The sequence below is a fragment of the Candoia aspera genome, chromosome 5 (assembly GCF_035149785.1).
Source record: "Candoia aspera isolate rCanAsp1 chromosome 5, rCanAsp1.hap2, whole genome shotgun sequence".
In the NCBI taxonomy this organism is placed as follows: domain Eukaryota; kingdom Metazoa; phylum Chordata; class Lepidosauria; order Squamata; family Boidae; genus Candoia; species Candoia aspera.
The window spans coordinates 103,578,115-103,592,151 of record NC_086157.1 but is presented as its reverse complement, the minus strand read 5'-3'; the positions used below and the strand labels follow the sequence as shown (position 1 = coordinate 103,592,151).

The following is a 14,037-nucleotide window of genomic DNA, read 5'->3' as shown; positions in this document are numbered from 1 at the left end:
GTTGTTCAGGTTGATGCCTCTGATTTTTCTATTGGAGCTATTTTGTTGCAAAAAGATTCTGCTGGGCTCTTAAAGCCTTGTGCGTATCTCTCCCGTAAGTTTTCTGAAATTGAGAGGCGCTAGCATGTTTGGGAAAAGGAGGCTTTTGTGGTTAAGGCTGCGTTGGAGGCTTGGCGTCACCTTTTGGAGGGGGCTACTTGCCCTTTTGAGGTTTGGATGGATCACCACAACCTAGAGGCGCTCCGCACGCCCAGGCGTCTCAGCCCAAAGCAGATACGCTGGGCTCAGTTTTTTAGCTGTTTTAATTTCCAACTTAAGTTTATCCCGGGGAAAAAGAATTTTTTGGCTGATGCACTTCCTGATTGCCACAGGACACGGAGCCTATGCGTCCATTCCATCGGCGCAGCAGTTGGCAAAACTCTTTTTGGTGCACGTGTACTACCCCCATGGCTGCCCCTCTCGTTTGGTGACCGATAGGGGCACACAATTTACCTCACGATTTTGGTGGGCTTTTTTGAAGCTCATTGGCACCGAACAGGCATTGTCAACCTCTTGGCATCCCCAGACTGACGGATCTACTGAGGTCCTTAATGCCACCCTGGAGCAATTTCTTAGATCTTACATCAATTATCACCAGGATGACTGGGTTGATTTGCTCCCTTTTGCTGAGGTCGCTTACAATAATGCGATGCACCAAAGCACTGGTCAAACCCCCTTTTGGGTTGTTTCGGGTCAGGATTTTGTTCCCATCCCTGAGTTTCCCCAACCTCCTGCCCCGGCTGTGGCGGCCTGTGATTGGGGTTCTAAGCTTGCTGATTCCTGGCCCGTCATTAAGACCGCTCTCCAGGAAGCTCAGGCTTCCTATAAGCTCCACACTGACAGGCATCGGCGCCAACAGCCATCTTTTCGCATTGGGGACTTAGTCTATCTCTCTACCAGATTTATCAAGTCTCCTCAGCCTTCCAAGAAGCTGGCCCCTAAGTTTATCGGCCCCTTTCCTGTTACTGTTGTTGTGAATCCTGTCACTGTCCGTTTGGATCTGCCTCATAATTTGAAGCGTTTTCACCCTGTTTTTCACTGCAGCTTGCTGAAGCCTGCCCAGGACACCTCTCGTTGGCATCCATGGCCTCCTCCCCCTCCGCCTGTCATGATTGATGGCCAGCAGCACTTCGAGGTCAAGGAGATTCTCGACTCTCGCAGGCTTCGGGGGTCTCTTCAATATTTAGTTTGCTGGAAGCATTTTCCCCATCCTGAATGGGTCGCTGCGCGCGATGTCCTGGCACCTAATTTGGTTTGCGATTTTCATGTTGCCTATCCTTCTAAGCCTTCTGCATAATTTTTGTCGGGGGGGGCGGTATGTCATGGTCACCGTTGTGATGTTCGCTCCATCGTAACGGTTCACATGCCAGAGTGTTGATGCGTGTTCCTGGCTGGGAGGGTGCTGCTGATAAACCTTGTATGGGGAGATGTGTGGGGCTGTGCCAGGAAGGAATGTGTTTGGGTTATCTCTTAAATGTCAAGGTCTTTTTGCCCGTCGATCAGCATAGCTCGTTAGGAGCACCTGGGAATGTGGGATTGTTCTGTATGCAAGGGGGTGGGTGGGTCGTTGTTGGAAACGGAGCTATTTAGTTTGAGTTTAGGCACGCTTTTCTCATTCTCAGCTTTCTCTCTGTTTGCACACTATTCTAAATAAAACCAGACCTTAAACTTAGATTTGAAGTCTGAGCATTTTATTTGAGTAAGGCAATCGTTACATGGGTCTGTACCATGCTATCTTATCTTACCATGGCTTATGGAATAACCCACCACTCCTGGATTAGACAACTCCTTACCCCCAAACCAAATGACCCATACAATAATCCAGGGCACCTCTAAATGGCAGCATCTATTAAATTGTTTCACAGGATTAAGGGTCTCCTGGGAGAACAACAGGCCTCTCATCGGAAGTGCAAAAATAAGCAATTACTTACCAAGGGGGCACGTTCAAATAAATAAATAATGCAAATAGAAACTTGCATTCCCAGTCCAGTCCTGCCTCTATTGGTGGTTGATCTTACCCCGCTAGGGTCAACTGGAATGGAACAGCAGGGGATCTCTCAAATGCTGTTCTGAAAGTACCCAGCATTAAACTGTGTGTGAGCAGCAACGCTGTTTGGCCTGATTGCTGAGGTGTGTTAAAAGTTGGGCTGTGCGGGCAATGCTATTGATGTCAAGGTACTTCCTCTTGACTCAAGGATGGGAGGAAACAGCTCAGAACTGAACAGCCTGAAAAACGTTTCACGGAATTCTGAAGTTTATACGGCTCTGCCTGGTCAGTAGTTCATGATTAAATTCATTACTGAAGCCTCCATTTCAGGATGCTAAATTCCACCAAACTCCCAGTCACAGTTCAGAATGAAAGCGGGCTGGATGACTATCACACACAGAATAGCAGGTGATGCACAAATTAGAAAAAGAATTCTACAGCTCCTTCCCTCGCGTTAGGGGTGGGGGGGAAGGAACAACAACAACGATATAAGAGTTGTTTTAGTGGAATTGGTTGACCTAATCTGAACAGACCCTGATATTTCTGCTTCCTTCGGTGGATGCCGGTAATAAAGTCCTGGAATTCTGGGCCTGCAAGAAGGATAAACTGCAGGTTTTAGGAAGATTGTTTGATACAGCCCTGAAAAAACTAAGTATGTACAGAAAAAATGGTACTGAGAAACAAAGACAGAAGGCATAAAAAAGCAACACAAAAATGTTTCTCTTTGAAGAAAGTGCTTGTGTACAGAAAAGTTCATTTGCTGAATGAATATCCAGTTTGATTTCAAGATGGTTCAGTGAGCTCTCCGGCCCTCAACGGCATGGAAGAGAGGACTCCCACTGTAATTATCAGAATAATCCTCCCACTTATCTGGAGGATTATTCTGATAATTAAAAATGAAATACAAAAAAGGAATTTAATGCATATATTTGTATACTATTGTGGACCATAAGTAACAAAGAAATAATAGCAGGAATGCGGTATGGCAGTCAAAACCCATCAGCAGTCTGGCTGAAGCACATAGGATGCATTTTTAAAATCCTTCAAGAGATTTATTCATTGTCCATTTTTTCGACTTGGAAGAAATCTGCGCTGTCCAGAGAGTCTTTAAGGACAGAATATTGCTTCAAAGAAAGAAGAAAAATACTGTAAGGCATCTAAAATCCTAAATTTCGAGTATAAAGTCACTTTCTGATGCATGTCATAATCAAGACCCCCAGCTACAGTTTTGGGAAGACTTGGAATAATAGCACAGGGAATAGTGTGAAATTACAAAAGAGTATATTTAAATCCTGAGAGCCAGTCTGGTGTAGCAGTGAAGGCACTGGGCTAGAAACCAGGAGATGGTGAGTTCTAGTCCTGCCTGAGGCACAAAGCCAGCTGGGTGGCCTTGGGCCAGTCACTCTCTCTCAGCCCTAGGAAGGAGGCAATGGCAAACCACTTCTGAAAAACCTTGCCAAGAAAACTGCAGGGACTTGTCCAGGCAGTCTCTGAGAATCAGACAGGACTGAATGGATTACAAAATAAATAAATTAAACACAGATTAATTATAGTCAATGGAATAACCAATGAAAGATAGAAAGGAGTCAGCATTAGTAAGTATTAGCTCCAGATTATTAGTAAACTCTTTGCACTGTTAATAGCAACATGGAAATTACAATTGTTCAGTAGTACTTCTCTCCCTACTATACCAATGGGGACTGCCTTTGTCAAAATTCCCTTGGGCCTTCTCAGAAAGCCATCTTTAGCGATCAAGTTCATATACAGAGAGCCAGTTTGATGTAGTGGTGGAAGTGTTGGATTAGAAACCAGGAGACCGAGAGTTCTAGTCCTCCCCTGGGCATCTAAGAACACCGGGTGACTTTGGGTCAGTCCCTCTCTCTCAGCCCAGCCCACCTAACAAGGTGGTTGTTGTGGGGAAAATAGGAGGCAGGAACATTATGTATACTGCCTTGAGTTGTACAAAATACAAGTGGGATATAAATCTGATATTTTTTAAAAGATGAAAAAAAATCGACAATTGTGCAGACGTTAATGTGTTTTCTTTAGTAACTTTGATTTAATGTGCGGTGATGGAATTGTGACCCAGAGATTTGTCTGCTTCTTTTTTAAAAAATAGAACAACAACATCAAATCAACTTGCTGTGGAAATAGCAATGAATTAAAACCTGGTTCAAAACTTTGCCCAGAAAGTTGTCCCCCTCTGGCCTTTAATTAGCTGAAATGGTGAAAGGACCTACAGTAGATCAAGGGTGGACTTCAGCTCTCAGAAGATGGGGGATCAATAATTAAATATCTGAGCTGGAACCCAATTCTAAACAGAAGAAACTTTTGGTTCAGTCTCCATAGGACTATACTTCAGGAGGGATTAGATTTACTCCCTCTGCAATAATTTACTCTCATTCCACCATAATTTTACCTGCCTCCAAGCAATGCATTTCTTTTTAAATTTCTTTTTTTTAATTTATTAAGAATTTTACATGACATAAAAGACAAATCCAAAGAAAAAGACAGGAGGAAAGAAAGGAAGAAAGGAAGGAAAAAAGTGTAAGGAAAGAAAAAAAAGAAACCAAAGTTATGAAATACAATGACGTCTGACCTTCTCTTCAACAGATAATTACAATCTTATAATCCCTCCTCCCTCTTAGATATTATACAACCCCTTCAGCCCCTCACTTAATCCATAAGCAATGCATTTCCAAACCATCAACAAACTCACATACCTGATTCATCCAGCCTTCTTTATCCAGCTGGCTGAAAACTCGGTCCACTAAATCTCCGACTGGCTCATCCTGAAGACCTTTGTTTTCTATAGCTAAACAGCAGCTCTGATACAATTTATATTTATAGTGCTTCAGTTTGTGATAAACCTCAGTACGGTCTTTACATATACAACCAATCTTCAACACCTGCATCAAACATAAGTTCATTTACTGGGCATGTCCTGAACAACAGTAGCAAAGATAGACATTAGTTAAGCAAGAATGGATGTCCTATAACATAAGAGGATTTAACACAGACAGGACCTTTATTACTATCCAATAATTAAATCCTAGTTTGAAAGCAACTCCTGCGCCCACCTTGATAAAGGCAATAGTGATGTCTACTGAGTCCGACTTTTAATTTTTTTGCTCAGGAAGCTACCAAGGGATTACTTCTTTTAATTAGTTAAAATATTGGCACTGATGGAGCAGGCTGACATTTGAAACAATACATAAAAAGGATTACTTCTTTGTTGCATACATTTATTACCACTAAGTCACAAAGAATATCTTGTTCAACACCACATGAATTGCAAAGGAATTTTTTTAACAAGTTACTGAATATAAACACAGAAAACCCGCCGTTTACATAGTAGAACAGTCTCCCTAGCATAAATGTAAGCAGTCACTTCATATTAGAAAGTTTGGGAATGGAGAATTAGGAGCCCAGGAAATACTCAGGTAACTTAAAGCTGTACATATGCATAGCAGATGCTGTTAGCACACAAAAGGAATTGGTCACAATGATGCTTCAAGATACATCATTCTCACATCATTAAATCATCACAGCTCCTAAAGGGGCCAATTCAGTTCTCCTGTTTACTTAATTGCCCAACTATCTAAGGTTACTTAGTTTGTTTATATATAAAATCAGAGAAATGATAGATTACTTTTAGATATCTGCTGCTATTCTGAATCAAGTCAGTCTCTAGCATTTTCATTTTCATTTTAGGCAGTCTTTGGATTTTGCATCCAGAACACCAAAATGTCAGTGGAAGAATATTTCAGACTGGAGCGTGATTTCAACTTGAGACTTTCTAAATAAGTTTATGTAAGTTTTATATAAGACTTCTTTAGAAGTGAGGCAGGTAAATAATATAGTATAGTATAATATTAAATTGCTAAACCATAAATCAATGGCCAACTCTGAACTTTTTTTTTTAATTTTTAAAATTTTTTTTATTGTAACTCTGAAGGTTACAATAAAGCTTCTTTAAAAATTTTTTTACAAGTTTAAGATGCATAAATATTATAGAATAAGACAATTCTTGCACACAAGTTTATGAGCAGTTGTTTCAAGGAAGTGATTCTGGTTACTTGGTTGCTAATAAAAGTGAACAATAAATAACATGAACTGGGATATAATGAATTATATAAATAAATACTGGTGATACATTAGAGGTGCCTGGTACTTGGGCCTGAAGTGGAAAAGGTGCTTTGGAATCCAATGGGAAAAATACATATTTCAGTGAAAGAGGAGTTAAGGAAGTGCTCATAGCTAATAATCAGAGTTAAAAGAAAGACAAGAAAGCTTGAAACAAGGATCGGAAGGCTCAAGATTTGAAAAGTTAGGAAATGGAAAGAACAATAGATACATTAGAACTCCAGCAAAGACAATTACTTAAGATTCAGAGGCATCCCTGAAGATTTTGGAAAGGTGGATCTTGAAGGTTGTTTTAAGCAGGTGCTGAAGGATACAGTGAGCAATCAGGTTACAGTAGATGCAAAACACCTTTCCCATTTTGGTTTTGAGCACTCCACACCTCTAGCATACATTATTGCTAAATGTTTGAAACCTGTGAACTGAATAGCCATAAAAAGTGCAAGACTTTAAAAATGGAAACATGCAAACACATTCGCTTTTTAGTATTGGGCAAAACACACCTGTCTATCATGGGGCATGAAGGAGTCCACTTGCAGTGTTTTACTATTGTACAGTGTTCCAGAGAAAACCACGGTAAACTTACAGGTCCGCTGTAGCTCACAGGCTTCACAAGAACGTGTCTCTGCAGTTCTTGGAACTATGCGGACATCAGGATAGCTGTTCACTCGGTCCTAGAAAAATACATTTGATCAGAATTCTGTTGATAGCTGTTTCAGTGACTTAGTTGCCACGTCTTGGAGATACTATGCATTCATATAGAAACAAAATTGTACTGTAGGCACCTCTGATTTCTTGTAACACATTGCTGATTCAACTACATGTGATTATTTATAATTACATTTCTTTTACGCTCACACACTTTTTACTTTCAAATATGTATTTAATTGGGTAATCCATGGATTCTCAACTACAGTGGTTCATTGATTGATGGATATAGTGCACTTAATCTAGGAAATATGATTCAACTGTCATTCTCCAGTAGAAGAAAGCAGCCTGAGGTCTGGGTAAGTAAGTAAGCAGACCCAGATCAATATAGGCAGTGAGGGAATTTTTCAAAGTATTATTACATATCAGGTGCATATCAGGTACCCAACAGTTAGGAACTCTCTTTTCAGAATAGTTTGTGTGTATGCATGTGTGCACTGAAGGTCTAAAAAACAGGATCCACATGCACAGAACAAACAGTGGGATCTATCAGAGTGAAGCTAATGCCATTTCATTCACCCCTGCGTTCCCTCACCCCTGCCTTCCCAAATACACACTTTATATGCACACAGAAAGGTGAAAAGGAAGTCAGTGTTAATCAGTCTTTGTTCTAAATTCAGAGAATGGGGTTATGCAGGAGAACCACCAAGCCCATGGCATTGATATGAGAACCTCACCAAATGAAATCATCTAAAGGAAACCATTACTGCAGAAAATTTGGTCCCAAGCTATGCAGGGCTTTAAGGATCATAACTAGGACATTCCAAAAAAGCGATTCTCAGTGCATTTCATTGCTAAGCACCAGCGGCATGCAAAACTCACTGTTCCATTTTTAGTTACAAAGTGCACCTGTCTGGCCATTCAAGGGATGTTTCAGTAATTCCCTGGAAGTAAATCTTCCAGAAAGAGGAATTGATTCACAATGTTCCAGGGAGTGGTCTGGGCCATTCCAGAAAGATTTGCTTCTAGAAAACTACCAAGCTTCTCCCTGTATGGCTGGATTGGTGTGCTTAGGAAAACAGCAACAACAGATCATTCCAGGAAACCATGGAACACTCTGTCCTTGGAATGGTGAGCTTTGCACATCCCTACGAAGCCCCTCTTAGCTTTAAAGCAGCTGCATCCTTTGCAAGCAATGTGTAGTGGCTTAAAAGGCTGTCCCCAGGGGCTGCACATGAATGTGCATGCACAGCCAATCTTCTTTGCTGCCAATCTTGGGAACAGCCTTTGGAGGCGTTTCACAAGCCTTCCAGGAAACTTAACAAATGCCCTTTACATAGGTGCCCTTCTCAATGCTTTGAATGTGGCTCAATCAACGCCCAGCTTTCAGTGAATGCTCAAAACATTTCAATATATGAAAGGACAAGTATACATTCATATTATGTTATTGCTAGACATTATAGTATGATTTGTCTTTGTTTATATCATTATATTTTACCCTCTTTTATTGTTGTATATTGTACTAAGAAAAATAGCACACCACACAGATACGAATGCCAGAGCCAATTCAACTAAGCAATTAAATAAAAAGATTAAGAAGAAAATTCAATACCTTATATCGTTTTTGCCAGCGACAACTTGAAAGTAAATTATTAAGGCGAGGTTGAATAAAGCGGTCATCCAAATAATAGAGGGAATCCAGCATATTCTGCGCATCTCTCTGTTGTCTTCTCCCCGCTTTGGAGAGAACACAAATCACCGTTATAGGCTTTGTTATTCTTACATAACAATTTAAAAAGAGTAATGCATTTATTTACTGCCCTGAGAAAAACTTGAAAGGAGGTAGCAAATAGTAGTAGCCTCTTCAGGAGGGGTCTTTGCTTACCATATAAAGAGCTCAGAAAGTTACCATCAGTTGCATTGATGAGAAAGGCTTTTACAACTCTTCGAAGGTGTTCGTAACGATCAACATGAAACACTGTTAAAAAACCATCAACACAAATATGTGTCAGTACAGACCGTATGAATAGAAGGCTAGGTGCTAATAAATGCTATAAGTAGAGTATTTATAGCTACTTTCTTGGTTATTGTGACCTTACAGCCTGGAACGTGTTTCTCCAATAAGCTACTGGATACAGGATATTTTCTGTCTTGGGGCTGGTGGTTCTCCTGTTCCAATTCCTCCTCCTCCTTCTCCTCTTCTTCTTCTTCTTCTTCTTCTTCATCATCGTCATCGTCATCATCATCTATGAAATCTTTCATGCTGTCACTTGAAGACATAGCACTAATTTCATCTTGTGTGAGGGATGAGTGACAACCAAGTTGTTTCGAGACATCATCTGCACCATCCTAGAGATATTTAAAAAAAATACGGTATTATTAGAATATTTTAGTTGAATTCATTGTTTACCAAAGCCTAGTCTGCATATATATATATATTTTTAAAACTATTAATCTAATTAGTGCTAGAGTAATGTTACTGTGTGTATTAAAATAATTACATGGAAAACACAGTACCAATATGATTTATTGTAGGCCACCCAGAGTTGCAAAGTTTTGAGTTGGGCGGCCATATAAATAAATAAGTAGGGTATCTATAAAGATCAGAATTGTGCAAACAACGGTTTCCCCTGTGATACACCATGGAAGTGAAAGTTAGACTTTAAAGAAGCAGGATGGGAAGAGCATTGATGCCTTTCAATTTTGGGGTTGGAGAAAACTCCTGAGAATACCGTGGACAGCCAAGAAAACAAATGTTCCTTGAACAGATCAAGAGAGTTCTCACTGGAGGCACAAATGACCAGGCTCAAATTATCCAACTTCAGACACATTACGCAAAGACCCAGATCTCTGGAGAAGGCTCTAATGCTGAGAAAGGTGGAAGGAAAGAGGAGAGGAGAGGCTGACCAGCAGCAAGGTGGAGGGACTCAGTTACAATAGCCATAAGTGCACCATTGGAAGAGCTGAAAGACCAGATTATGGACATACTCTCTTGGAGAAAATCTGTGTGATCACTAACAGATGATAACAACTTGATGGCACATACTCAAATGCAGCCACCCCACAAGCTAATCATTTATGGCTACTTTCATATTGTTGTGATCACAAGGTAAATGTAAAAATATGCTTCTAAAATTCATGTCCCTTAAACTGGGAAGTAGGTGAAATCCATCTGTGGGCTAGTGACAAGTGTGAAAAAGCAAGTGTCAAAATATGTTCTGCAAATGACTTGAAAATGTACCTCATCACATTGACTGACTCTGCCAGATCGTCCTGATTGCCGGTGAGACAGTTCTTGCAGTTTTATTTGTCTTCCTAGCTTTGCATTTGCTTTTTCCTCTGCTGGGGATGTGTTTCCATCAACAGATAAATTGTCTTCATCAATTTTGCAACTGCGTTTAGCAAACACTTTCCTAACAATACTGCTGTCACTGCTCTCATCACTGTCATACATCACAGCTGGCCGAGGTCTCTTCCGCTTCCTGAAGGAGATGTCCGCTTCTTCCAGATCCTCTGATGCTACACCACTACAACATGTCTGAAAATCTGCATCACTCACAGCTTCACCATTACTCTTCCTAAGTATGGATGCTGCTTCTTTTCCACCGACTTCTTCTTCTGAACTGGACTCGAGTTCTTTTTCTGATGATGATACAATTTCATCATCCTCATCCTCACTTTCAGGCAGTTGATTTCTTTTAGTCCGCCTCCAGTCAACTTGAGATTTGGCTACCGGTTCTTCTGCTCTTGTGCTTCTCCTGGTTTTGTATCTTCTACTTGCAGAATTAGTTTCCATAAGGATTTACTAAAAAAAATAGAAAAGAAAAAAAAGCCAAATACTGAATTCGAAATTCAGTACTTTTTGCTTTCATAGCTCCCCAAATAGTGATGGGGAGCCCAGTCAAAAAAGGTTTTCTTTTTCTGCTCACACCCCTAGTTCCAGACTTAAAAGAAGTGGACGTACAGTAAACCCTTGATTTAATGGATTAATAGTGGGTGTCCTTTAGACCTGATTGTCCATTATGGCAAATGAAATTTTATACAAGCGTAATTTGGTGAATGGATTTTGTCCTTTGGATCCAAAATCTGCCAAACAAGTCCAGTAAATCTCTCAAGCATTGGGGGGGGGGGGGGGAAATCTCATGGAACGTTTTAATGTTGTAGAATTAGGCCTTCTCTGCAGTGGCACCCGCCCTCTGGAACATTCTTCCCCTGGAGGTGAGGCTAGCCTCATCACTCCTGGCCTTCCGGAAGAACCTGAAGACTTGGCTGTGCCACCTAGCTTGGGGCAGGGAGTAGTCATGCTTGGGGATGGCTTAGAGTGCTCCTCACATACATATAAACTGAATTAGATCTTTTACTGCCATCTGGATTTTATTTTTTTATTTTTCTTATTTTCTATATGTATATCCTGTATTTGTATTTATATTTAAATTTCACATACTATTTATAGTTATTTATAGTTATTGTTTTTAACTTAACTTCATTGTAAACCACCCAGAGTCCTTCTTTTGGGGGGAGATGGGCGGTGGCAAAATTTGAAAAATAAATAAATAATAAATTACAATGAAGGGTACCTGTGGCAGACAATCCAAAGTTTTGCATTCAGGTGACGGCTCAGCTGAGTTGCAGTTTTAGAGACATTTGACTGCGTGACTGGCCAGAAACAAATCTCACCTTTGGAAATAAATTCTGCACGTTTTAGAGAACTACAAAATTTTCAGAGGATTTGCCCAAATATTGATTCAAGGCCTGCAACATAACTGGCCCTTCATGCAGCTCCAAGATGAATTGCTTCTTAATAGCACTGGATTCCTCAGACTTTGGCATCAAGCGAAAATAAACTGATACGAGTTTGGAAACAGGCAAACACATAGCCAGCTAAGGATGCTAAACGTGACCACATGAAAGAAGATCACTTCCGTTTATGCCAAACTTCAAAGTCTTTTTGAAGTCTGTAAATGTTAAGAAGTTCAACATCAGAGAACTGGGACTTTTCGGAAACCGATACTGATTAAAAAATACCTTTTTCAAATTGAAAAAAATATTTTTTTATTATTAATATTATTTTCTAAAGAGCATTACATGTATCGAGTAAAAACAGTAGGGAAACCATCACTCTTCGCCTGACCATATCTGGGCTAAGGCCCCCTTGAACTGCACTTCTCTGCTGCAATGAGTGATGGGATTCCACTATGAAGCAGAGGGTGATAGCTGGGGATTGTGGACCCTGAAGTCCTAGCCATCTGGAAGGACAAGCTGGGGGAAGGCTGCATGCAAAGCATAAACATAGCCCACCTTTCTGCCCCTCCAGACTGCCAAGGCAGCTTAAAAGAAAATCATGACCCCTTATGGGGAGAGTTAGGAAGAGGAACAAATGGGTTAGGGACAGTTGGCTTGGGAAGCTGGCAGGGGCGCTGTGCTACAAAACCCATCATCCCCAGCCAGCCCCGGGCTAGGCATGATGGGATTCATCGGCGCCCCTTCTGGGTCCATGCAACCCTCCCTCGAAATGCGAGACTAAGCCGCTCAGGCGCTCACCTACGTCTCCAAACGCACTCCCGCCAACCAAACTGCACGGAATTTTGTTCCTCGGGCCCGCCTCTCCTCCTCCAACCTGTAATTGGTTGAGCCTGGCCGCCACTCACCTCCGCCCCGCCTGCGTTCTCAGGCTGCCGCTCCAGCTGAGCGAGAGGCGGGAGGCGCGTGACTTCCGCATTCTCACCCTGGGTACGGTCTTCCGAAGGACTCATAACTGTCTACTTGTCTATGGTGATCCAGATTCAGGGTTCATTTTTTTTAAAGTTTGTGAGTGGATGGAGCCTTCTGAATCTGTGTTTCTCAACCTTGGCAACATTAAGACGTCTGGACTTCAACTCCCAGAATTCCCCAGCCAGCAAGCTAGGACGCTACTTTGTTTAAACATTTCTTGCGCATGTCTACTTAGAAATACGTCCAACTGATTGCCAAGGACTGCTGCCAGTCCAATACATAACATAGCGTCTGTTCGGAGTTTTTCTTAATCTGGTACAGAATACAGACACAGTGTTTATTTTTCCCACACAAAACCTTTCTAGCGTACAAACAACCTATCTTATTCTACTATTTCTATTCTTATTTAAGCTATACATTGCTATCTCTATGTTTTATTCCTCTGTTCCTATCCCTGTGTGTGTAGCGCTATGTTTTCTGAAGTATTTAAATCTTTCCTTTTCTCCCAGGTCTTCGGCTCTTGTAGCCAATCACAACCCGTTTACATGTGAAGACCCTTTCCCCTCCTTTATAGATTTGCGAATAGGCTTCTCCCTCTCCCCTGCCCCCGCACTCACAGCCCTGTTTCTAGAGCTGGTTTGTGGATCTGTCCTTGGACTGCCGCGCGCAGCCCGCTTGTTTGAGTTTGCGAACTCTGTTCGGACTCTTTTTCTCCCCGTCCCTCAGCTCTGCCTCTCAGCGCTCTTGCAGCTCCAAGAATTGAATTTTCTCTTGCTGTCTGAAGAGGACCGCCTGCCTTCGGGCTGTAAGTTTCTATTTCTGAGTCTCTGCTCACTTCCTGCTATTTTCCTGACAAACCCCTGCACGTTCTTGCTTTCAGTTCCTTTTTATAAAAGAAACTCTCCAATTGAGGAGAGGGTGAGGCTGACCTAACCCTCCTTCCCAGATAGCACCAAAACTCTGGATCCCAGGAAGAAAAAAATGCCTGCTCGCTCCCGGTGGTGAGTTCACTCTTCCACATACCTCCCTTCTTTTAAGTGACAAGAGCTTTTCTTGGCACTTGTCACACCATCTTCACTAGCCATTTCTTTATTTGTTTCTGTGCCTGTCCCTTCTTCATTTTGCCCAGTGCAATTAGCCCAATAATTTCACACGAGGCAGGAGAATCAAATTTCTCTTTTTATTCCAGAGGTCTAGAAGAAAAAGGACTCCTTCCTCAAAAGGAGAAGAAGTACTGAAACCAGCAGCGTCCAACGTCTTTATACAGTTTACAGAGATCATCACAATGGTTATCAATAAACAAAATTCCTCATTGGCTAATTGTTTTGACTCCTGCGCAGTTCCTTAACATACAACACACTATCCCATAATATCCTTTAGCATGTTCTGTGTTTCCCATAACCTTTGTCTTGGGAGTGTCATATTTAAGATGCTAATTAGGTACGGTCACAGTCTTTTAGTTAGGGCTGCTTGGTCTGTCCCATGTTGTTTATTCATTCAGTCGCTTC

At 41.4% G+C, this 14,037-nt stretch overlaps 1 protein-coding gene across 1 annotated transcript; it reads right to left on the bottom strand.

Annotated features, from left to right (window-relative positions):
• Positions 1–2,939: 2,939 nt before the first annotated feature.
• On the bottom strand, positions 2,940–10,618 carry CCDC82 (coiled-coil domain containing 82). The gene is made up of 7 exons (XM_063305868.1): positions 10,059–10,618; positions 8,917–9,166; positions 8,703–8,795; positions 8,430–8,554; positions 6,673–6,843; positions 4,750–4,935; positions 2,940–3,150 (listed from the first exon to the last, which is right to left on the bottom strand). The coding sequence occupies exons 1-7, from the start codon at positions 10,611–10,613 to the stop codon at positions 3,079–3,081; spliced, it is 1,452 nt and encodes a 483-aa protein (XP_063161938.1). The 5' UTR covers positions 10,614–10,618; the 3' UTR covers positions 2,940–3,078.
• Positions 10,619–14,037: the final 3,419 nt, after the last annotated feature.